This window comes from Scyliorhinus canicula, chromosome 15, assembly GCF_902713615.1.
Source record: "Scyliorhinus canicula chromosome 15, sScyCan1.1, whole genome shotgun sequence".
Lineage (NCBI taxonomy): Eukaryota > Metazoa > Chordata > Chondrichthyes > Carcharhiniformes > Scyliorhinidae > Scyliorhinus > Scyliorhinus canicula.
This window is the reverse complement of record NC_052160.1, coordinates 128,284,372-128,309,534: the sequence shown is the minus strand read 5'-3', so window position 1 is coordinate 128,309,534 and position 25,163 is coordinate 128,284,372. Positions and strand designations below refer to the sequence as shown.

The following is a 25,163-nucleotide window of genomic DNA, read 5'->3' as shown; positions in this document are numbered from 1 at the left end:
TGGTTTTGTGAAAGGAAAATCATGTTTAGCCAAATTATTGCAGTTCTTTGAGGAAATACCATGATGTGGATAAAGGGAAACCAGTGGGTTTAGATTTCCTGAAGGCTGTTAATAAAGTGCCACATCAAAGGTTATTATGGAAAATAAAAGCTCATGGTATGGGGGTAACATATTGACATGGATAGAAGTTTGGTAGCTAAGAGGAAGCAGAGAATTGGCATAAATGAGTCTTTTTTTGAAGAGATGTAATGAGTGGTGTGCCATAGCAATCAGTGCTAGGACCTCAACTGTTTACAGTTGATATAAATGACTTGGATGAAGAGATGGGCAGGATGGTTGCCAAGTTTGCTGATGCGACAAAGATAGGTAGGATAGTAAATTGTGAAGAAGACATAAGGAGGCTACAAAAAGATATAGACAGGTTAAATGAGTGGGCAAAGATTTGGCTAGCAAAGTATAATGTGGGAAATTATGAATTGATCCATTTTGGCAGGAAGAATAAAAGAAGCATATCTAAATGGTGAGAGATTGCAGAACTCGGAGGTGCAGATGGATCTGGGTGTTTTAGTGCATGAATCACAAAAAACTAGTGTGCCAATGCAACAAGTAATTAGAAAAGAAAGTAAAATGTTATCATGTAATGCGAGGGTGGTTTAGAACATAGAACATTACAGTGCAGTACGGGCCCTTCGGCCCTCGATGTTGCGCCGACCTGTGAAACCATCTGAAGCCTATCTGACCTACACTATTCCATTTTCATCCATATGTCTATCCAGTGACCACTTAAATGCCCTTAAAGTTGGCGAGTCTACTACTGTTGCAGGCAGGGCGTTCCACACCCCTACTACTCTCTGAGTAAAGAAACTGCCTCTGACATCTGTCCTATATCTACCACCCCTCAATTTAAAGCTATGTCCCCTCGTGTTGGTCATCACCATCCGAGGAAAAAGACTCTCACTGTCCACCCTATCTAACCCTCTGGCTATCTTATATGTCTCTATTAAGTCACCTCTCAGCCTTCTCCTCTCTAACGAAAACAACCTCAAGTCCCTGAGCCTTTCCTTGTAAGACCTTCCCTCCATACCAGGCAACATCCTAGTAAATCTCCTCTGAACCTTTTCCAAAGCTTCCACATCCTTCCTATAATGTGGTTTATTGTGAGGGAGGTTATCCTTCAGCTCTGCAGGGCACAAGTGAGACCACATTTGGAGTACTGTGTACAATATTGCTCGCTTTATTTAAGGAAGCAGTTCAGAAAAGGTTTATACCAGACTACTACCCCCCAAACCACGTTCATATGTTTTGGGAGGTGATTTCAAAGGTGGTACATGTGAGAATAATTTCAAAGGTGGTACATATTCGGGGTATTGGATCGGCTGGGGTTAGAAGCGGGTGCAGAGCCAGATGTTTTAGCCTTCGCCTTGCTGATCACCTGAAGGCAGATCCTGTTGGGGTGGAGGTCAGTTTCTCCACCCTGTGCCGTGGCGGGGGGGGATCTGTGGGAGTTTTTAACATTTGAGAAGGTGAAGTTTGAATTGAGGGGAAGGATGGAAGGGTTCTACAATTCATGGGCTTTGTTTATTATGCACTTTCAAGCTTTCAATGACATCAAACATTAGGGGACAGGGGCGTTGGAGTGGTGTGGTGTTGGGGGGGGGGGGGGACGGGGGACGGTTTGGACTGTGTATGTTGTTTGTGACTATGTATGGGTGGATCGTGGATTCCTGAATCCTTTTCTTTGATTGTATTTAAAATGTTGAGAGTTGTTTGGGGGTTGGTGGGTGTAAACTTGGATGAAAATGTGCAAAAGGAGAATAAACTTTTTTTTAAAAAAGTCGGGTTTTCAAGAGCATCTTTAAAAAAGGAAGAAGCAGGTAGAGAATATAGGCAGCTGAAGGCAGTTGCCAGTAGTTGAATAATTAAAATTGGGTCTGCTTAAGAGGCTATAATTGGAGGAGTTCTCTGTTGTAGGGCATGAAATTACAAAGAGATGGAAGAGAAAGGCCATGAAATCAAGGATGAGAATTTAAAAAGCAAGATTGTGCTTAACTGGGAGACAGTGTGGATCTGTGAGCACAAGGGTGTTGATGGATCAGTGGGAAGACTGGATGGGATGCGCACAGCAGAATTTCGGATGAGCTCGAGTTTACAGAGAGTAGAATGTGGGAGGCTGGCCAGAAGCCCATTGGGATAGTCAAATCAAAAGGTAACAAAGAACACGGATGATGGTTTCACTAACTGGGCCCGATTCTTTATATACTGATATTCAAAGGGGATCGGTTGGCTTAGTTGGCTGGACGGCTGGTTCGTGATGCGGAGCGACGCCAACAGCGTGCGTTAATTTCTTGTATCGGCTGAGATTATCTATGAAGGCCCCCGCCTACTCAACCTTGCCCCTCACGTGAGGTGTGGTGACCCTCCGGATAAATCACCGCCAGTCAGTTCTCAAAAGGGAGAGCAACCTATGGTCCTCTGGGACTGTGGCGACATTTACATTTTTACATTTATCCTGAGATTCTGAAGGAGATAAGGCTTTGGAGCTGTGCAAGCAAACATGTATAGTCTCTGAATTTAAAAGAGGGACAAGTCTGTCCCAGACAACTAAAGGTCCATTAGCCTAAATATCTATAGCCTGAATAGATGAATATTGGAAACTAAACTAGGTACCACATTGGAGGTTAACGTGTAGAGTACTAACTAGTGGTCAGAACTGAGTTACAAGCAGAACATTTTGCTTAACAAGCCTTGCCATCTTTGTCAATATTACAGATTGTGTCACCCCCTATAAATAGTGAAAGAGCTTGCATTAATATAGTGTGTTTCATGTCCTCAGGATGTTCCGCACGCATAAGCTGTTTTTAAGTATGGTTACTGTTCTGTATGCAATTATAACAGCCAATTTGTACACACAACGTCCCACAAATAGCAGTGGGATTACTAATCGGATTATCAATCTCTGGTGATGAAAGGGTGCAGGTTATTCTTGGCACTAGGGACAACTTCTCCCAATAGTACCATAGAATCTCCTCCATTCATCTAAACAGACGGGTCTCCGTTTCACATCCCATCCAGAAGATAGCACCTCTGACAATGTAACATTCAGAACTGCATTGGAGATTTAGCTTGGATTTTTTTGTACTGAAGTGAGACTTGAAACCAAATGAGCCGGTTATCACTGAACCAAGCTGGAACCTGGTACAATATACTTCATTTGGAATTTCAGAAATGTATTGAAATGTTCTAATCAAACTGAAAGCCTGCAGAATGGTGCTTTTTGAGGCAAATAATGAAGGTATCTTAGAGAAGTCACACTAATGAAGAGGTGTTAATAAATTCTGAGATCAAAAGAGCTCTGCTAACTAAGATCAGGAAGAGAGTTGGATTTTTTTGTGCACTTAAATCAGAAATAATGATTTTGGAAAGTCTGATGCTGATGGGAAAGATTGACGGTAAAAGAGGTTGAAGTAGACTGGAGCCTCACAAACTGGATGAAGATAACCCATGCCTTCATAGGCGATTAACATGGTCGGCAACGCCTTCATAGAGTCCGGTATCTGAAGAGCGGGAGAAAAGCCACAGAAATCTGGCGTGGGTGGTTCCACAGACCTGATAATCTTTATTAGTGTCACAAGTAGGCTTACATTAGCACTGCAATGCAGTTACTGTGAAAATCCCCTAGTCGCCACACCCTGGCGCCTGTTCGGGTACACAGAGGGAGAATTCAGAATGTCCAATGAGGAAACTCACGCAGACACGGCGAGAGCGTGCAGAGTCCACACAGACAGTGACCCAAGCCGGGATTGAACCCAGGTCCCGGCCGCTGTGAAGCAACAGTGCTACCATGCCGCTGATTATAAAGAATGGAGTGTACCTGCCTGATCAAGAGGTGTTGGAGCCCAACAGGCAGGCTGTGCTTGGTCCTCCATTTCTATCTTGCCTACCGTTCTCAAGGATTAGAGACCGCAAGCTTGGCAACTGGGAAAGTAAGTATTAAAGGATTGTGGAGGCCTTGTCACGTTCTCTTCTTTGGTACTGGTGGATTTCCCTAATGAACTGCTTACTGTTAGTCAAGGTCATTATTTCTCACCATTTCAGAGTCTATAACTGTACTGTGCAATGTGTTGGCTATCCGTAGCTCTGTGTCTCAAGGCCTTGAGGTGTAATTGCTGTGCTTTCCTCAAGTCTTTGAGGCTGATTGATGGGTTTTGGCATCAGTAAGAGATTTTCAGAATTTGTTCTCTGGAAGCAGGTGATTTTGGCAAGGCTGCATTTATTGTACATCACTAGACAGCTGTTAAATGTGAGATCTGATTCGCATATCGGCCAGACAAGATAGGGGTGCAATTTTACTTTCTTGAAGGACATCAGGGAACCATTTAGGTTTTTACAAATTGAGATTTATTGAATCCAGTTAGAATTCAGTGAACTCCATCTCTGGGTTTCTCGGGCTAGAACCAGATCATCAGTCTGCTTATTTTATCACCATAGGTGTGACAGATTTGGAAATATGCTTAGCTCCTGACATCATTACAGCCTTGTTCAAACATGGACAAAGGAGCTGAACTCCAGAGGTGAGGTGAGAGTGACTGCCCTTGACATAAAGGAGCCTGAGCAAAACTGGAGTCAATGGGAATCGGGGCGGGGGGTGACTCTTCACTGGTTAGAGTCATACCTAGCACAAAGGAAGATGGTTATGTTTTTTTGGAGATCAGTCATCTTAGTCCTGGGACATCTCTGCAGAAATTCCTCCGGGTAGTGTCCTATGCCCAACCATCTTCAGCTGCTTCACCTGTGACCTTCCTTTCAAGGTGAAGCCAGATGTGGAGATGTTTGCTGATGATTGCACAATGGTCACCATTTGCGGCGTCTGAAGCACTGAAGCAGTTCCAATGCAAATGCAGCAAGACCTGGACAATATCCAGGCTTGGTCTCACAAGTGGCAAGTAACATTTGCGCCACACAAGTGCCAAGCAATGGCCATCTCCAGTGAGAGAAACCATCGCCTCTTCAATGTCCAATTACCACTATCAACATCCTGTGGGCTTACCGTTATCAGAAACTGAACTGGACTAGCTGTAAATATCATGGCAACAAGAGGTCGGATGCTGGGAATCCTACGCCGGGTAACTGGCCTTCTGACTCCCTAAAGTCTGTCCTACAAGGCACAAGACATTAATGCGATGGAATACTCCCAACTTGCCTGGATGAATGCAGCTCCAACACTCAAGGAGCTCAATACAATCTTACGACGAAACAGTCCGCTTGATTGGCACTCCTTCCACACAAACATTCACTCCCTTCACCACCGACTCACAGTAGAAGCAGTGTGCACCATCTAAAAAATGCATTACAGGAACTCACCAAGGCTCCTTAGGCAGCACATACCAAACCCATGACCATTACCATCTAGAAGGACAAGAGCAGTAGATACCTGGGAACCCCACCGCCTGGAAGTTGCCCTCCAAGTCACTCACCATCCTGACTTGGAAATATATTGCCGTTCCTTCACTGTCGCTGGGGCAAAATCCTGGAACTACACCACATGGACTCCAGCAGTTCAAGAAGGTAACTCGCCCCAACCTTCTCAAGGGCAATTAAGAATGGACAGCAAATGCTGACTTAGCCAGCACATGGCCGTAAAAATGAATAAGAAAAAAAGTAACATCTGAAGTTTGACAAATGCATGCTTACATTTTCAAAAATGCTCAAGACCACTCATCTACCAGTGTGGGCGGCACAGTGGTTAGCACTGTTGCTTCACAGCTCTGGGTCCCATGTTCGATTCCCGGCTTGGGTCACTGTCCGTGCAGAGTCTGTACGTTCTCCCTGTGCCTGCGTGGGTTTCCTCCGGGTGCTCCGGTTTCCCCCCACAAGTCCCGAAAGATGTGCTGTTAGATGAATTGGACATTTTGAATTCTCCCTCCGTGTACCTGAACACGCGCCAGAATTTGGCAACTAGGGGCTTTTCACAGTAACTTCATTGCAGTGTTAATGTAAGCCTACTTGTGACAATATAGATTATTATAGTATTACCTACAGCAACCTTTCCCCTCTCAATGGTTCCAGCACAGAGGAGGCCATTCAGCCCATCAAGTCTGTGCTGGGTCTCTGCGAGAGCAATTTAAGCTCACCCCACTCTCCTGCTTTCTCACTGTAAATCTGCATTTTTTCCCCTTCCAGTCCTTATCCAGTTTCCTTTAGAAAACTGCAATTGAATCCATCTTTTCCACCCTTTTTAAGCAGTGCATTCCAGACTGTAATCATCGCTACATGAAGTTTTCCCTTATGTTGCCTTTGATTTTTCTCCAATCACAATTGTAGGAGCGTTTTGCAAGGCCTGAATATTGAGCCAGCCTTTACGTGGGGTTCCTCCCTCATTGTTCGGCCGTAGCTTAATAAACAGAGCAGACGCACAACCTGGCTAAAATGGCTTTATTACCCCAAGATTGATTTCGTGTACACGAGAGATGGACCTGGATAATGCCAAGATCGATCTACTAACCACTGATAAAAACACATCAATTTTACGATTTCCAAAAATCAATAGCCCACCCCAGTTGGACTCGATCCAATCCTTGAAGCTGTCATGTTCAAACTATCCAGTAAAATTGTGACCAGCCCATGATTTAACCCCACCCTGTCACCTGTTGTTTACGAAGAACCTGTGCCTGTTTTAAGTTTTTCCCAGACATTCCCATCCTGGTATCGCAGTCAGACCCTGAGGATTGCAGAATCCTGCAGATTGTTCTTGGCACTGGGGCCAACTTCTCCCAATAGTACCATAGAATCTCCTCCATTCATCTAAACAGGCAGACGGGGTCTCCGTTTCACATCCCATCCAGAAGATAGCACCTCTGACAATGTAACATTCAGTCAGATCCTGAGTCAGAGGAAATGGGCGAAGTACTAAATGAATACTTTGCATCAGTATTCCAAAGAGAAGGAATTGGTGGATGTTGAGTCTGGAGACGGGTGTGTAGATAGCCTGGATCACATTGAGATCCAAAAAGACGAGGTGTTGGGCGTCTTGAAAAATATTAAGGTAGATAAGTCCCCAGGGCCGGATGGGATCTACCCCAGAATACTGAAGGAGGCTAGAGAGGAAATTGCTGAGGCCTTGACAGAAATCTTTGGATCGTCACTGTCTTCAGGTGATGTCCCGGAGGACTGGAGAATAGCCAATGTTGTTCCTTTGTTTAAGAAGGGTAGCAAGGATAATCCAGGGAGCTACAGGCTGGTGAACCTTACGTCAGTGGTAGGGAAATTACTGGAGAGAATTCTTCGAGACAGGATCTACTCCCAGTGGGAAGCAAATGGACGTATTAGTGAGAGGCAGCATGGTTTTGTGAAGAGGAGGTCGTGTCTCACTAACTTGATAGAGTTTTCCGAAGAGGTCACAAAGATGATTGATGCAGGGAGGGCAGTGGATGCTGTCTATATGGACTTCAGTAAGGCCTTTGACAAGGTCCCTCATGGTAGACTGGTACAAAAGGTGAAGTCACACGGGATCAGGGGTGAGCTGGCAAGGTGGATACAGAACTGGCTAGGTCATAGAAGGCAGAGAGTAGCAATGGAAGGGTGCTTTTCTAATTGGAGGGCTGACTAGTGGTTTTCTGCAGGGATCAGTGCTGGGACCTTTGCTGTTCGTAGTATATATAAATGATTTGGAGAAAATGTAACTGGTCTGATTAGTAAGTTTGCAGACGACACAAAGGTAGGTGGAATTGCGGATAGCGATGAGGACTGTCAGAGGATACAGCAGGACTTAGATCGTTTGGAGACTTGGGCGGAAAGATAGCAGATGGAGTTTAATCCGCACAAATGTGAGGTTATGCAGGTAGGGAATATACAGTGAATGGTAGAACCCTCAAGAGTATTGAAAGACAGAGAGATCTAGGTGTACAGGTCCACAGGTCACTGAAAGGGGCAACACAGGTGGAGGAGGTAGTCAAGAAGGCATATGGCATGCTTGCCTTCATTGGCCGGGGCATTGAGTATAAGAATTGGCAAGTCATGTTGCAGCTGCATAGAACCTTAGTTAGGCCACACTTGGAGTATAGTGTTCAATTCTGGTTGCCACACTACCAGAAGGATGTGAAGGCTTTAGAGAAGGTGCAGAAGAGATTTACCAGGATGTTGCCTGGTATGGCGGGCATTAGCTATGAGGAGCAGTTGAATAAACTGTTTGTTCTCACTGGAACGACGGAGGTTGAGGGGCGACCTGGTAGAGGTCTACAAAATTATATGGGGCATAGACAGAGTGGATAGTCAGAGGCTTTTCCCCAGGATAGAGGGGTCAATTACTAGGGGGCATAGGTTTACGGTGCGAGGGGCAAGGTTTAGAGGAGATGTACGAGGTAAGTCTTTTTACACAGAGGGTAGTGGGTGCCTGGAACTCGCTGCCGGAGGAGGTGGTGGAAGCAGGGACGATAGTGACATTTAAGGGGCATCTTGACAAATACATGAAGAGGATGGAAATAGAGGGATACGGACCCAGGAAGTGTAGAAGATTTTAGTTTAGACGGGCAGCGTGGTCGGCACGGGCTTGGAGGGCCGAAGGGCCTGTTCCTGCGCTGTACTTTTCTTTGTTCTTTGTTCACTCATTGTCCATCCAGGGGCAGGATTCCAGAACTGGCTTCCACTTTTACTCCATGGATTGTTTCAGAGGATATTGGGGCCACTGTGTAATCTGACCATACATCTCGTGTGTCTCAAAAACATGGGCAAGTTAGCTAGCCTAAATCCCATCATGCATTGTGGCCACTGCTTGTAGCCAGAGCCTACATGATTGTCACTGCTATGTCCTAAAATACAGGTTTAATGATTACTGGGTCTACTTTCTATGATTAATCTCAATCCTTAATAAACTAACTTTTGTAGAACTACTCTAGTGTCATCCTAACTATTCAGTTTTAAGAGGTCTCATCTCTGGACACCACTTCAACAACCATTTCAATTGCAATGTCCGCATATTATAATTTGAACTGCTTGTGTAAACTTGCCACTCCTGCCAGTCCAATCCTCTTGCCAATGCATGAACAGAGGCGTCATAGCAGTAATTAGCAGTAATTATGATATAACAATTTGCATAAGCATTTTGAATTGTAAATAAGGATGGTGGCACAGTGGTTAGCATTGTTGTTGCACAGCTCTAGGGACCTGGGTTCAATTCTGGTCTTGGGTGATTGTGTGGAGTTTGCATTTTCCACCCATGTCTGTTCTGTAGGGATTTCTATGATTCTATTGAAGTTCATAATGGAAATATAAAGGCACAGCAGAATGGATGACTTGAAAATGGGGACTGAATATGTGCACTGGCCCAATTGTTATCGGAACAGGAGTAGGGCATTAAGCCAGAATAATCTGTTCGTTCACCGATTATTAGTATATATGGTGAAAGGTTGAGGCAACACACCTGTCATATCCTGTCCGTCAGAGAACATTCATTGCCCTTATCTTTGATATAAAAGCAAAATACTGTGGATGCTGAAAATCTGAAACAAAAACAGAAAATGCTGGAAAAATCCACGTCTGGCAGCATCTCTGGAGAGCGAAACGGAGTTGACGTTTCAAGTCCGTATGATTTCTTCAGAACCCTTAACTTTAATCTTTGTCTCTCACGTCCAAACTGAATTACGGTCCATCTCATAGGCTTGCTCCCAATTCCATGAGTTCGCATTCTTGCAACTAATCTCTTATGTGGAATTTTTATTAAGTGCCTTTCAGAAGTCCAACCAATCAACATCCATAATCACTTCCCCAACTGAGCATATAAGTGACCTCAATGATTCTGCTATATTAGTCTTTGCTTCCACAAGCTGACTCTTTGATCAAATGTTACCTATTCAAGAACCCCAGCATGTTAATCCAGGACTGGAAGAGCAGTGTAAATGAAAAGCCATTTCCCATCAGACAGAAGGCCTGGTCTGTGTGCTTGCTGTGTGCTGTAGTATGTTGCTATTGTCTATACTTAATGCAGAGTTTACTCGTCAGTTGTGGTATTGATCAGAATGTTTTTCGTTTTTCAAATTATAGAGCTTCCGTATGGTTGGGAAAAGATCAGTGATCCAGTCTATGGTTTCTACTACATTGAGTAAGTATCCCCCACAAGAAAAGGTAAAACTAGATCAGTTCGCAGCTGGGTTTGTCCCCGTGTTTTACACATCAAATTTTCTGCTGGAGTTTTCCTCTACTTATGCAATCATTGCTGCTTGTTGCAAGGGATGAATGTGGCATTTACCCAAGTTGGTCAATAAATGGCTGCTGATTTTCTCCAGTTCAGTAATTTACGTCCATCCCTCGGGTTTTTATGTTTAGATAATAAATCGTCCTGTTGAATTGCATTTGTTGCATCATATGTCCTCTGCCTATAAACAGAAACCCCTTCTGTTTCAGGAAAAACATCTTCCCCCTTCTCCTTTTCCCCTTGTCGCACCCTCTATAATTCCAATTTGTCCATTGCACATACCCTTCCCCGCATCCCTTACTCACACCCTAAAGTAGCTCGCACACATATGATTCTACCACCCTGAGCCACCACCTGGCAATTTGCCCAACTGACCAAGCAGCCTGTTTGGTGAAAGGCGGATAAACATTTGGTTGATGCTGGTTGGTTGCAACTTAATCCAGAATAATTTAATCCCATTACAAGCCATCCAGTTACCTGAGTCCCTGACTCATTATGGGTGGGATTTTTCTTTATTCTTTCGTGGGATATGGGCATCGTAGACAAGGCCAGCATTTGTCCCTAATTGCCCTCGAACTGAATGGCATTTTAAGAGTCCACCACATTGCTGTGGATCTGGAGTCACATGGAGGCCAGACCAGGTAAGGATGGCAGATTTCTTTCCTTAAAAGACATTAGTGAATCAGATGGATTTTTACTACAATCTATTCATGGTCATCATTAGACTTTTAATTGTTTTCATTGAGTTTTTACTGAATTCAAATTTCACCATCTGCTGTGGTGGGATTCGAACCTGGGTGCCCAGAGCATGAATCTGGGTCTCTGGATTATTAGTCCAGTGACAATACCACGATGCCACCTCCTCCTGTAATGGTGGGGGAGGAATGTCGTGCACAATGCTGCTCAGAACTGAGTTAACTTCCCCTCTCTCCTGTCCACCTCTTTCTTGTTTGCCTACAGCCACATAAACCAGAGGACCCAGTTCGAGAATCCTGTTATTGAAGCAAAGCGGAAAAAGCAGCTGATTCTTCAGCGGGACAGTCAGCGAGGGGTGCATGGAGATCAACGACCAGGTACAGGAACCCACATTCAAAAAGAGAGAACTTGCATTTCGACACATTGCTTCATCACCTCAGGACATCCCAAAGCACTTCACAGCCGAAGAAGTTCTTAGCATATAACCGCTTTTGTAAAGTAGGAAACACAGTCAATTGACACACAACAAAACTTTCACAAATAGCAATGAGATAAATCACCAGAGGTTTTGTCTTGGTTGGGGGAAACCAGGCAGAGCATCAGACTTCAGAATCCTCCCCAGTATCCTGGCCGGTATTTGTCCCTCAACGAACAGTTGGAAATTAATGACAATACATCAGGGGCTCGATTCTCCGCCGGCGGGGTACTCTGTTTTGCCGGCAGCCCGGGGGTTTCCCGATGGCGTGGGGCTGCACCACAATGGGAAACCCCATTGAGCAGCCGGCGTAACGGAGCAGCCCGCTGGCAGGGTGTAACAGAAATGTGGTGCGGCGGGGCAGAGAAACCAGCCCCAGATCTCTTGGTTGCTTATATTACTCTGTTGGCTTCAGATTGACTCGGTGCAGATTTCATAGCTTTCTGAAATGAAATGAAAATCGCTTATTGTCACAAGTAGGCTTCAAATGAAGTTACTGTGAAAAGCCCCTAGTCGCCACATTCCGGCGCCTGTTCGGGGAGGCTGGTACGGGAATTGAACCTTGCTGCTGGCCTGCCTTGGTCTGCTTTCAAAGCCAGCGATTTAGCCCTGTGCTAAACCAGCCCCTCCTATAGTGGGATTTGAATACACCATCTCTGGGTCGTTCTAACCCAACACCAGAACCAATTCACAACTGCAGCCAACATCAACTGCTCAGAGCAAGCATATTTCCTCCGTGTTTAAAGCTACAACTTGCCTGCAAAAAACTGAAGTTAAACATCAACTTACTGCTGATACCACATCTGTTATTCTCACATTCCTCTGAACTGGAAATCTAGAGAGAGCACGTATAGAACATAGAATGCTCGGCACAACATCTAGGGCTGAAGGGCCTGTTCTGTGCTGTACTGTTCTCCATTCAGCTAATCTCTCTCCCATTTCTGTCCTATTTTTTCCCAAAGTAGCTCATAGAATGGACCTGGGAGTATGGCAATGCAGTGTAATATCTCATGTTTCCTTCTCTCTTCCCTTTACAAATGTGTTATTTGCTTACACCTGCGTCTGTACACACGTAGTAATGACTTCCCCGCCCCCAATGCCTGTGTGTTATATGTAACCTTGCCCTATTTACAACCAAAGAGCCCTTGCTGTACAAACAGAAACTGCAGTGAGGCATGCAGGTACATGAGGTATCAGGTCCACGGTGGTTTTGTAAACATTTAAGGGCCCCGAGCGATCTCTGATATTTCAGGCGGAACAAATGAGTGATACTGGCAAATATTTGTTTTAAATTAACCACTTAACTGCTAATCCAGGAAGTAGATTGCCACCCTGAGCTACCTTTACACTCACCCCCTCTCTCCCTCTCGAATATCCTCTTTCGTCTCTCACCACACCCTGCCATTGTAACTCTCCTGCTCCAACCCATCAAACCTGTTCCACCATTCAGTTAGATTGTGATCTGTGTCTCTGCTCCATTTTACCAGCCTTACCTAATAAATCTGTCCATCACCAGTTGAGCCCTGGCATTTATAGAGAGTGTTCCAGATTTCCACTGTCCTTTATATGAAGAAGCTTTTTCTGATTTCACCCCTGGACAGCCTGGCTCTCATTTTAAGGCTATGCCACCTTGTCCCAGATCACCAAAAATAAGAGGAAATAATTCATCTCTCCACCCTATCCAATCCCCGAAACCTCGACCGTCTAAACTTGTCGCAATACAAGCAGAGTTTACTTTAAAACTTCCAGTGTCTTTGAACATCCCGGACACTATGGCCGATAGATTGGAAGTTTTGATGGATCAAGCCACCATTTTTTTATTGTTTCTCTATTCTGCCTCCCTCCCCACTTCAGAGAGGCCTATGTTTACTCGGGACCCCTCCCATCTTCAGGGGATGCTCATCAGGACCACATTGCAGAAGAGCACCATGGGGTTTGGATTCACAATCATCGGAGGGGACAGCCCAGATGAGTTCCTGCAAGTGAAGAATGTGATTCAGGATGGACCTGCAGCTCAGGATGGGAACATGTTAGCAGGCAAGTGATATGTTTCCTATTGAAAGCTACTGGACGTTTACAGACTTAGCACTATCAAAGAATGTCCCCCCACAATAGCACATCAGGTGCAGGGTAGAAGGTGCTAGGGTGAGTGAGACTGGGGAATAATAAACCACGGGGGAATGGTGGCAGGTGCTGGTACTGGAGCTTGCTTCAGTGAGATGAATGTCCTGAGACCCCTTTGGGTAGGTGCAGTTGGATGTGGTAATGGGGCAAAGAACTGCTTGGAGTATCTCTGGAAACTGGTGCCAGTGGGTGGGCAGGTGCCTGGGGCAAACATCACATTTGGTTTCCACAGATTCAGAATCACCATGGTATTTATTGTAGTGGAGATAATGTTCTGGCATTGCCTTGAATGCAGCCATAGCAAATTCAAAGTTAGGTATGTGTGGTTCTGGTTGTGTACTCAAATGGTTAATGTGCGCGCTGTGTAATCTTATCTACAGGTGATGTAATAGTATATGTGAACAGCACCTGCGTCCTTGGACAGACTCACGCTGATGTCGTGCAGCTTTTCCAGTCCGTTCCTATTAACCAGACAGTGAAGCTGATTCTGTGTCGCGGTTACCCACTTCCCACCGACACCCAGGTGCCAGCTATCGACGTAGTTACTGCTACTCCCATCCTGGACGGACTGCCCATAGTAGGGAAACAAGCTGCCACTAGCCAGAGTCTGCAGACAGTTCCAGGGCCTCCAGAACACAACGGCAACGAGGTCCCTGGCAGTGGCGGTGTTGAGCGTTTAAATGGACCTTACTTGGGTTTGACCGAGGATCGATCCTCAATGACCTCGTCGGCTGGTTCGCAGCCAGAGGTGCTGACCATCCCTCTGCTGAAGGGGCCGAAGGGTTTTGGCTTTGCCATCGCGGACTCGCCAACCGGACAGAAAGTCAAGATGATCCTGGACAGTCAGTGGTGCAAAGGTCTACAGAAAGGTGATGTTATCAAGGAGATAAATCAACAGAGTATGCAACAACTGAACCACACCCAGGTGGTGGAGATCCTAAAGGACTGGCCTGTGGGGAGCGAAATATCGCTGCTGGTACAGAGAGGAGGTTTGTCACCTATACATTAATTATTTTCATCTCTCTGTCTCTGTGTACTCTTGGCCTTTTATTTTACAAAGGATGTTCAGGCACTGGAAAGTGCAAATAAAATCCGTAAGGCTGATAGCAGAACTGAGAAGAGAGGTTCCAACTACCAGGAAAAACTAAACAGGCTGGGATTCTTTACCAAAAAGCAGGCTGAGAAATGACTTGATGGAATCTTATGATTATGAAAGGCTTTGTTCGGGTCGGACTTGGAGAAAATGGTTTTCAGGCGGCACAGTGGCCCAGAGATTTTCACAGTAACTTCATTGCAGTGTTAATAATAATTTGTAAGCCTACTTGTAATGCTAATAAAGATTAGCCCTGCTGCCTCACGGCGCTGAGGTCCCAGGTTTGGTCCCGGCTCTGGTCACTGTCTGTGTGGAGTTTGCACATTCGCCCTGTGTCTGCGTGGGTCTCGCCCCACAACCCAAAGATGTGCTGGGTAGGTGGATTGGCCACACTAAATTGCCCCTTAAATGGATTTTTTTTTTAAAAAAGCAAATGGTTTCCACTTGTTACAAGACCAATATCAGTGCTCATAAAAATGCAAGTAACTAATAAATCCAAAAGGGAATTCAGCAAGAAGCATCTTATCCAGTGGGTGAGAATGTGAAATCGTTACTATAGGATGTAGTTGAGAAAAATAGTGTAGCTGCATTTAAGCGGAAGTTGGATGAGCAGGAGGAGGTTGGAATAGAAGGTTATGCTGTTCAGATGAGATGATGGGTGGGAGGAAGCTTTGAGGGCAGCACAGTGTTTTGCACTGTTGCTTCACAGCGCCAGGGACCCAGGTTCAATTCCTAGCTTGGGTCACTGCCTGTGTGGTGTCTGCACGTTCTCCCGGTGTCTGCACGTTCTCCCTGTGTCTGTGTGGGTTTCCTCTGGGCGCTCTGGTTTTCTCCCATAAAGTCCTGAAAGACATGCTTGTTAGGCAAATTGGACAATCTGAATTCTCCCTCTGTGTACCCGAACAGGCGCTGAAGTGTGGCGACTAAGAGATTTTCACAGTAACTTCATTGCAGTGTTAATAATTTGTAAGCCTACTTGTAACGCTAATAAAGATTATTATTATTGTGTGGAGCACTAACACCACCATGGACCAGTTGGATCAAATGGCCTGCTTCTGCGCTGTGAATTCTACACATTTGCTCTGAGCTCCAATTGCAGTTCTCAGTCTTTCCTCTTCTGTTATATTGCAAATCTGACCTTTTCAGCCAACACGTGTCCAAAGAGGGAAAACATCTTGGAGCCCAGTGACATACAACATTGAATGAAATTATGTTGGCAGTGTTGGGAGATAGTATTGTAGATCCACTGTTGCCTTTCTAACTTTGAACCACTGACCCCACTGCGTAAAGCCGCCCATATTAGTGTGTTGCTGAAAGCTGTGCTGCATAGAACTGAACTTAGAGTGGAATCGTAGAGGTTTTATGGCACAGAAAGAGGCCACTTGGCCCATTGTCTCTGAAATGGCCAAAAAAAATCAGCTATCAGTCTAATCCCACTTTCCAGTATTTGGTCTGTAGCCCTGAAGGTTACAGCACTTGAGATGCATATCCAGACACTTTTTAAAATGAGTTGAAGCTTTCTAACTCCATTACCGTTTCAAGCAGTAAGTTGCGGACACCTACAGTCCTGTGGTGAAACATAATTTTCTCATCTACCCCTCCAGACCTTCTGTCAATAGTTTTAAATATATGCCCCTAGTCACTGACCCCTCTGCTAACATTAATAGGCCATTCTCATCTCCTCTATCAGGCCCCTCACAATTTTTTACATCTCGTTCAAATCTCCCCTCAGATGTCTCTGTTCCAAGGAGAACAGCCCAGCCTATCCGCTGCAATTTTCCAATCCTGGCAACATCCTCTTAAATCTCCTCTGTACCCTCTTTAGTACAATTAACTCAAGTACTCACTAGTGTTCTATATAGTTCCAGCATAACCTCCATGCTCTTGTATTCTGTGTCTCGGCTAATAAAGAGAAGAATTCCATTTGCTTTCTTAACCACCTTATCCATCTGTCCTCCTACCTTCAGGGATCTGTGGCCATTCACTCCAAGGTTCCTCACTTCCTCTGCACTTCTCAAAATCCTCCTATAGAACCATAGAACCCCTACAGTGCAGAAGGAGGCCATTCGGCCCATCGAGCCTGCACCGACCCTCTGAAAGGACGCCCTATCTGACCCGCTCTCCGCCCTCTTTGTAACCTTTGCCTTGTTTGACTTCCCAAATCATCACCTCGCACTTCTGTGGGCTGAATTCCATTTGCCATTTTTCTGCCACGTGACGCCCGCTCTTTCCTGGATGGCAATTAATTTTCTTTGCGTTTTTTTTTACACAGGTCCTCCTTCACCTGCTAAAGTTATAAAAACGGTAAGTTTTCCTTTTCTTTTGTTAACACTGGGAGGGAGAGCAAAGGTTTTTTTTTAGTGTTTATACATGTTCTTTCCAGTAGAAGGAACTGGACTGTTAGTGCAGTTTTGGATGCACAGCATCCCACAATCTAACCAAAACCCTTCTAGAATGTGAAATGTGAGCCATAGTTGCATCAACTAACACAGGTTTAAAGTGCTAGTTGTGTTCTTGCCTCTCAGTTGTAAAGTTGTGCGTTCAGGCTTCACTCCTGAAATTGAGAACTAGATAAATACTGAGAATCTTGACGAGGATCCATGGGGTGAAACTGAGAAAAAACAAATTTCTCATCAGATCAGGTTTAGGTTGCTTAGTGGAGGCAGAAACCATGGAGCGATTCCATCTACAATGGGACGCAGGGACACTACATCTTTCTGAACTACGAACGTCAGTGGTAGGCAAATGGATGTGATAACAGGACACTTTGAAAATAATGGTAGAATTTTCAAAGTCAACATGAATTGATGAAAGGGAAATCATGTTTAGCAAACACATTGATAAGGGGCACCCAGTGGATGAGGTGTATTTGGATCTTCGGAAGGCTTTTGATAAGGTCCCACATAGGTTAGTAAGCAAAATCAAAACACATGAGATTGGGGATCATATATTGGCATGGATTGAAAATTAGTTAATGGACAGAAAGCAGTAGGGAAAAATGGGTCATTTTCAGGTTGGCAGGCTGTGACTTATGAGTACCGCAAGAATCAGTGCTTGGTCCCCAGCTATTCACAACTTAGATGTGGGTGGCAAATGTAATATTTCCAAGTTTGCTGATAACACAACACTAGGTGGGAATGAGTTGTGAGAAACATGCAAAAAGGCTTCAAGGGGGCAAGCGAGTGGCCAAGAACGGAATATCATGTGAAAAAATGTAGTCATCCACTTCGGTAGGAAAAACAGAAATGCAGAGTATTTTTTTTAATGGTGGGAGCTTGGGAAGTATTGATGTCCAACATGTAGGTGCAGCAAGCATTTAGGAAGGAAAATGGTGTGTTGGCCCTAGTTGCAAGAGGATTTGAGTATATAAATAAAGATGTCTTGCTGCAATTGTGTTCAACCTTGGTGAGACTACACCTGAAGAATTGCGTGCAGAGTTGGCCTCCTTACCTATTAGAGAGCATATATTTGCTATAAAGAGAGCGCAACAAAGGTTCACCATACTGATTGCTGGGGTGGCGATTTGTCCTATGAGGAGGCTCGAGTTTAGAAAAATGAGCTGATCTCATTGAAACATGCATAATTCTCACGGCACCCTATAAAGTAGATGTGGGGGTTGGTGGGAGGATATTTTAGGTCGATGAGCTATCGTCAGAATTAACAGAGCAGGGAGAGAACAAAGGGGAAGGTACCTGTGCTCAGGTTACAGGCAGGAGTGATGACACCAGGGATTCTGGTGCAAGGCAAAACAGGATGCTACTGGGGCATTAACCCCTTGGATCGAGAGGGGGTGTATACGGTCACTGCCAAATAGCGGAGGGCGAGGGCAGCGTGAAAAAGCTGTCAAAAAGAAGACTTGCATGGCTTGGGAATGTGATGGTTTTAGGTCACATTCTACCTGCAAAGGTCGTGGGAGTTGATTCCAGAAATAATTGTCAAAGTGAGTTGGGCAGGTAATTGAGGTTGATAAACTGTCAGGGTTATGGACAAAAGGCCAGGGAGGTGGGACGATGTATTAACTGCGCTTTCAAAAGAGCCAGTACAGATGTGACTGTCTGAATGGCCTCCTTCGACGCTGTAAGATTGCAGAAGATAGGGAAACTCCAAGATGTGAACTTGCAATTACTGTCTGGTATTAATGCTTTCTACATTATTCCCTTGCATTTTGTAGAATTTTTAATAATCTCTTTTCCGTCCCCCGCCCTGACTTGTTTTCCTAGACTTTAGAGCAAGAGGACAGTCAAGCAAGTTCTCAGAACCTCTCCCCTGGCATCCCCATCCCTCAACCCATGCCCTTCCCTCCGAATGCTATGAGACCCTCATCCCCCAAACGTGACCCAACCGAGGTGTACGTACAATCCAAGACTATATTCGACAACAAACGTAAGTGAAGTGCGGAGACACTGTGAACTAAATAGTAAATGGTGGTGTTGTTGGAAATCCTTTACTTCTCTGTATCAGTGTTGTGGGATTGTGGTTGGAAACTGTCACCTGGGGAAATGTGATGGGATCTTGTTCAGTTCCATATTTATAATGGACCTGGCTAACGGGAATGAAAATAGACCTTTACAGTGTCTCGTGTTGGGAAGCAGCAAGGTCAATTGAACAACCGATCACTGGAATTGAAAAGGGATTGCGTGTGAGGGTTGATTGTTGGTTACAAGATGTTGCTAAAACTCACTCTTATTGCCCTAGGTGCCCTAAGATGTTAGTGTTGGGTGCTCTTCTTGAGATCATTGTGTTACAAGCTGGTCATTTTACATATCTGCCCATACTGAACTCATTGGGTTGGAGTGACAGGTTCTTTCCCTCCCCTCTAATGATGTTGGTGAATCAGTTTATGACAATCTGGCAGTTTTAATGGTTGTATGACTGCTGCCACATAACAGCAGGAATTTATTACATTTCAGAACTTGACCTGGTGGGATTTGAACTTACGACCTTAACAGTTGTTAGTCCAGCACCCAAGCCATAAGAATCCTGTGCCCAATAACTCGAGCTGCCAGAGTTCACTGACTGGATGTCCTGTCTGATTCATCTTTATTCATGTTTAGAATTAAATGCTCTCCCTAAGAATATGGGTGGCAAAGTGGTTAGCACTGTTGCCTCACAGCGCTACAGACCCGGGTTCAAATCCTGCCTTGGGTGAGTGTCTTTGTGAAGTTTGCATGTTCTCCCCGGGTTTCATAGAACATAGAACAGTACAGCACAGAACAGGCCCTTTGGCCCTCGATGTTGTGCCGAGCAATGATCACCCTACCCAAACCCACGTATCCACCCTATACCCGTAACCCACCCCCTCAACCTTACTTTTTTGTTAGGACACTACGGGCAATTTAGCATGGCCAATCCACCTAACCCGCACATCTTTGGACTGGTTTCCTCTGGTTTCCTCCCACAGTCCAAAGATGTGCAGGTTGGGTGGATTAGCCATACTAAAAATTGTCCTTTAGTGTCCAAAAGATGCGGTCGGGTGAGATAAAGGGGTTATAGGGATAGGGCGGGGGAGTGGGCCTAGGTCGGGTGCTCTTTCAGAGGGTCGATGCAGACTTGATGGGCCGAATGGCCTCCTGTACAGTAGGAATTCTGTAATTCTGTCTTGTTTTTCTGAAGCCTCAGTATCTATGCTGCGCAGACCCAAGGAAAGTTGCAGCTTTCACCCCTAGATGATGCTGAGCTCTCCTGTCTAACAGAACACCAGTGGTTTTCTGCAATTGATCTGAATGCCCTTGGGGATAGAGAAGAGGACATCAGTTTAGAGCGCCTGATCACAATCCATTGACTGATGATGGTGTCAAAAAAAATGCTGACACTGCCATCCGAGGTCGATATTTGGACAACTAATGTGTCTACATAGTGAGGACAGACGGTAAAAGAGGGGGGTAGAGAACAGCAATCATTGTGAGTTAATCAACAAACAGTCCCATCTATTGATCGCCTCTGCTAAAACAAGTTAAGTTTTAAATGGGCTTTTCCCGCACAGTTGTGTGCCTGACCTCGGGGAGTTGACCATAATTGGAGGTCAGTGTCGCACAGAACAGTGCCTGGTCATCCTGCGGGCCTGCAGATACTGAGGAACAGGGAAGCTAGGCAGTTGCCTGATCATTCTGTGGGTTGCGGACTGAGTAGCTTGCCGTCTAAAGCTGAGCCTTATACAGTCTGTTTCTGGATGTGCTGAGGCAGGCTGTTTCAGGCTTTACTCTGAATCCAGGCTGTAAATGCAGGACTATCTGTCATTCTGTGCTGTGCGCTAGCAGATGAATTCGAGGAGGCAAAAGGAAATTCTTGTTTGGCCGTACTGTATAAATATTGATTGCTTTGCAATTTAGTCTGGCCACTGCATCACCTCTGACCCTCTTCCTGTTTATCATCCTTTAGCCCTGAATACAAAGGATATTGACATCTTTCTGCGAAAGCTGGAGAGTGGTTTTGGATTCAGGGTACTGGGCGGAGATGGGCCGGACACACCTGTAAGTTCCCTTTAACTCTTGAGCTCTTGCTCTTGATTTCACATTGCTTTCTCTTGCAAACTCAGTGGTGACAGGAAGGGGAGGGTGGGGTGTGACAGATTGTTATTTGTGCTGGATGCTGAGTGGACACTTTGCTGTGATGCTATTGCATTCAGTTGATCCTGCTTGTGAAAGTAACTGCAAAGTGTAATCATGCTGCTATGATCACCTAGTGTGAGTGATTCATAAGAACATTAGAAATAGGAGCAGGAGTAGACTATACAGTCTGTGGCGCCTACTGCACTATTCAATACCTTGGGCTTCAATTCCATTTTCCTGCCGCTCATATCCATTAATTCTTTGAGAGACCAAATTTCTTTCTATCTCAATCTTAAATATTGAAATATTGAGCATCCACAACCCTATTGGGTAGAGAATGCCTAAGATTCACAACACTTTGAGTGAAGAAATTTCTCCTCGTCTCCGATCTAAATGGTTGCCCCTTATCCTGAGATTATGCAGCTGTATTATAGATTCTCTGTAGCAAAAACTCTTTATCCTTGTGCTCCAATCTCCTTCAGTAAAGGCCAATATGCCAAGATAAACATCCTCTCAGTATCTACCCTATCAAGCCCCCTGTCAAGTCCCCTCAGAATCTTCTGTTTCAGCAAGATGATCTCTCGTTCTTCTAAATAGTAATGGGTATAGGCCCAACCTGCTCAACCTTTCCTCAAAATAAGACAACCTCTTGATCCCAGGAGTCAGCCGTTGTGAACCTTTCCTGAACTGCTTCCATTGAAAGTATAGCTCTCCTCAAGTCAGGAGATCAAAACGTTATACGGTACTCTAGCACTTTCACCAATGCTTTTTATGATTGCAGCATGACTTCCCTACTTTTATAGTCCGCCACCTCCCTTGCTGTAATGGCCAGCATTCTATTTCCCATCCTAATTTAATTGACCGATGATGGCCGACTGGAGCTCCAAGGTGTTAGGAAACACTTCTTCACACAGAGGATTGGAAACCTAGAATTCTCTCCCTCTAAAAGCTGGGGGCCAGTTGAAAATTTCAATGCGGAGTTTGATGGATTTTTATTGGATAAGGCAATTTGGCGATTAAGGAGCCTAGGTGTTCAGACAGAGTTAAGATACAGGTTGGCAACCCACCAAAGAGAGAGAGGAGACCAAGTTCACCGAGCTCAGTGGCCTCCTCCTGTTCCTATGTGTTAGTCAATGGATCCAATAGTCAGTTATTGCATTAGTCACTTTTTATGTAACCTGGATGCTGTTCATCCAGTGACAACAGTTCCTGGGTAAGGATTGCGTGATTTAAGTGACAGAGTAACAGACACAAGGGACTAGAGACTTGAAGGCTGCGTGACTGCTACCATAGTAATCAGCAACCTGTTTTGATGTTACAGAATTTCACAGCACATGCTGCAGTCTGTTTACATCCATGGGGGAGAAAAAAGCTAACGTTTCGAGTCCGATGACTCTTTGACAAAGCATCATCGGACTCGAAACATTAGCTCTTTTCTCTCCCTACAGATGCTGCCAGACTTGCTGAGATTTTCCAGCATTTTCTCTTTTTGTTTCAGATTCCAGCATCCGCAATAATTTTCTTTTTATCCACTGTTTACATCCATCCCTGTTTAATAATAATTACCCCATGAAAAAGTTTGGTTGGAGTGATAGAAATGTTGCAAATCATGTAGACTTGGGATTAAAGTGACCTCTTATTCCTACCCCTCATATCAGGTTCTCATTGGAGCGATAATCCCACTGGGGGCTGCTGAGCGAGATGGCCGGCTTCGTGTGGCTGATGAGCTGCTTTGTGTTGATGGGGTCTCAGTTAAGGCGAGGTCTCATCGCTTTGTGCTGGATTTGATGCAAAACGCGACTCGAAATGGCCAGGTGATGCTCTCGGTGAGGAGGAAAGTCCTGCCAACCGGTGAGTGTGACAGCTCGCCAGAATGTGTGGGCAGGACCTGTTCAAACCTTCACTGCTTCCGAGAGAGGAAGATGTCCCTGTTTCGATGGTCAATTGAGGCTTTCATTGTGCAGAATGAGTCTCTACTTTTAGCGACTTCAGTCCTGCATAGATGCTTAAAGTTTAGAGGGCTAGAAGCATGGTGATGTGCAGTACAAAAGGAGTCCTTTCGGCCCATTGCATCTATGCCAGCTGTTAAGAAAATCCACCTGGTCCCACTTCCCGTCCATCCACTATACTCCTCTAAATTAATAGAATTGTTTTAGTCTCCTGAATTCCCCTATTATCTCACATGTCATCCCAACTTTTTTTTTATTCGTTTATGGGATGTGGGTATCGCAGACTATGCCAGCATTTATTGGCCATCCCAAATTGCCCTTGAGGGGCAGTTACAAGTCAACAACATTGCTGTGGGTCTGGAGTCACATGTAGGCATGACCAGGTAAGGACGGCAGATTTCCTTCACTAAAGGACATTAGTGAGCCAGATGGATTTTTCCGACAATAGTTTCATGGTCATCATTAGACTTTTTAATTCCAGATATTTTATTGCGGTTAAATTCCATCACCTGCCGTGGTGGGATTCGAACCCAGGTACCCAGATCATTATCCTGAGTCTCTGGATTACTAGTCCAGCCACAATACCACTATGCCACCGTCTCCCCCACTTGGAAACATATCAGCTGTGTCCTCGGTGTCGCTGGGTCAAAGTTTTGGAACTCTCTCCCTAACAGCACTGTGGGAGCAGCTTCAAAGCATGGTTGACCACACCAGCTTTTCAAGGTAAGTAAGGCTGAGTATTAGAGAGAAGCAGATTCAATAATAGCTTTTAAAAGGAATTTGGATAAATACTTGAATGGGAAGTGATTACGCGGCTTTGGGGGAAAGAGCAGGGGAGGTGGAATACTCTTTCAAAGAGCCAACATGTACTATTCTCTACTGTGTGATTCTATCAAATGTGGATGTCCATATCCTGAGAGAAAATGATAGAAATAAAATACTTTAATCTACATGTGAGCTCACTATGAGGATGCAGGCTGCTTCATGTTAGGCAGGATCCACACACGACTCACTCCCCATCCTATCTCCATGTGATGAGTCCATCCTCTCAGTAACGCTCCTGTTTTCCTACAATAGAGGATCAGCATGACACAGGCCAAGAGGAGAGTTCTGAAGCTGCGGAGAATGGTTCTTCTGGGCTAAATCACACGGATCTCATGAATAAACCACAGCAAGCTGTCAACACAGCTGAGTCCGCACAGTCATACGACATTGTCCTGCAGCGAAAAGAGACGGAGGGATTCGGCTTTGTCATCATCACCTCAAAGAACAGGCCGCCCACTGTGGGTGAGTAAATAGGTGGTTGCAGTGGGAAATGGGCTATAAGGATGACACAGGCTGAGACAAATCAACTCAGAGCAAATGTGATCAGCAACACCGGTACTGCACCTCACTGAGGTGCAGGCTTCACACACTGACTCCCACTGAGGTACGGATCCCACACACACACTGACTTCCACTGGGGTTGTCCTGGGGTACGGGTCCCACACACACTGATTCTCACTGGGGTATCGATCCCACAGACACTGATTCCCACTGGGGTACCGATCCCACATACACTGCCTTTCACTGGGGTGCAGGCTCCACACACACTGATTCTCACTGGGGCACGGGTTCCCCACACACTGACTCTCACTGGGGTGTGGGTTCCACACACTGATTCTCACTGGGGTGTGGGCTCCACATGCTGATTCTCACTGGGGTGTGAGCTCCACATGCTGATTCTCACTGGGGCACGGGTTCCACACACACTGACTCTCACTGGGGTGCAGGCTCCACACACACCGATTCCCACTGGGGTGTGGGCTCCACGTGCTGATTTTCACTGAGATGCAGGCTCTATAACAGCCTCTTTCACTTGGGTACGGATTCCACACACTGACTCTCACTGGGGTACGGGTTGCACACACACACACTGATTCTGACTGGGTTGTGGACTCCACATGCTGATTCTCACTGGGGTGCAGGCTCCATAGACACTGCCTCTCTCACTGGGGTACGGGTTCCACTCACACTGACTCTCACTGGGGTACGGGTTCCACGCACAGTGACTCACTAAGAACGGAGATTGCAGAGCGACCTGATTAGAGGT

General features: G+C 45.3%; 1 protein-coding gene across 5 annotated transcripts in view; it reads left to right on the top strand.

The window, feature by feature from the left end:
• magi3a (membrane associated guanylate kinase, WW and PDZ domain containing 3a) overlaps positions 1–25,163 on the top strand; it is a 127,604-nt gene that overhangs the window by 82,923 nt on the left and 19,518 nt on the right. For all 5 annotated transcript variants that reach the window (XM_038821101.1, XM_038821100.1, XM_038821099.1 and 2 more), the window contains 9 exons: positions 10,036–10,093; positions 11,147–11,259; positions 13,212–13,394; positions 13,862–14,470; positions 16,847–16,878; positions 18,795–18,957; positions 20,953–21,044; positions 22,781–22,973; positions 24,149–24,358. In XM_038821101.1, the coding sequence (XP_038677029.1) occupies positions 10,036–10,093; positions 11,147–11,259; positions 13,212–13,394; positions 13,862–14,470; positions 16,847–16,878; positions 18,795–18,957; positions 20,953–21,044; positions 22,781–22,973; positions 24,149–24,358 (1,653 nt within the window). The remainder of the gene's footprint in view (positions 1–10,035; positions 10,094–11,146; positions 11,260–13,211; positions 13,395–13,861; positions 14,471–16,846; positions 16,879–18,794; positions 18,958–20,952; positions 21,045–22,780; positions 22,974–24,148; positions 24,359–25,163) is intronic.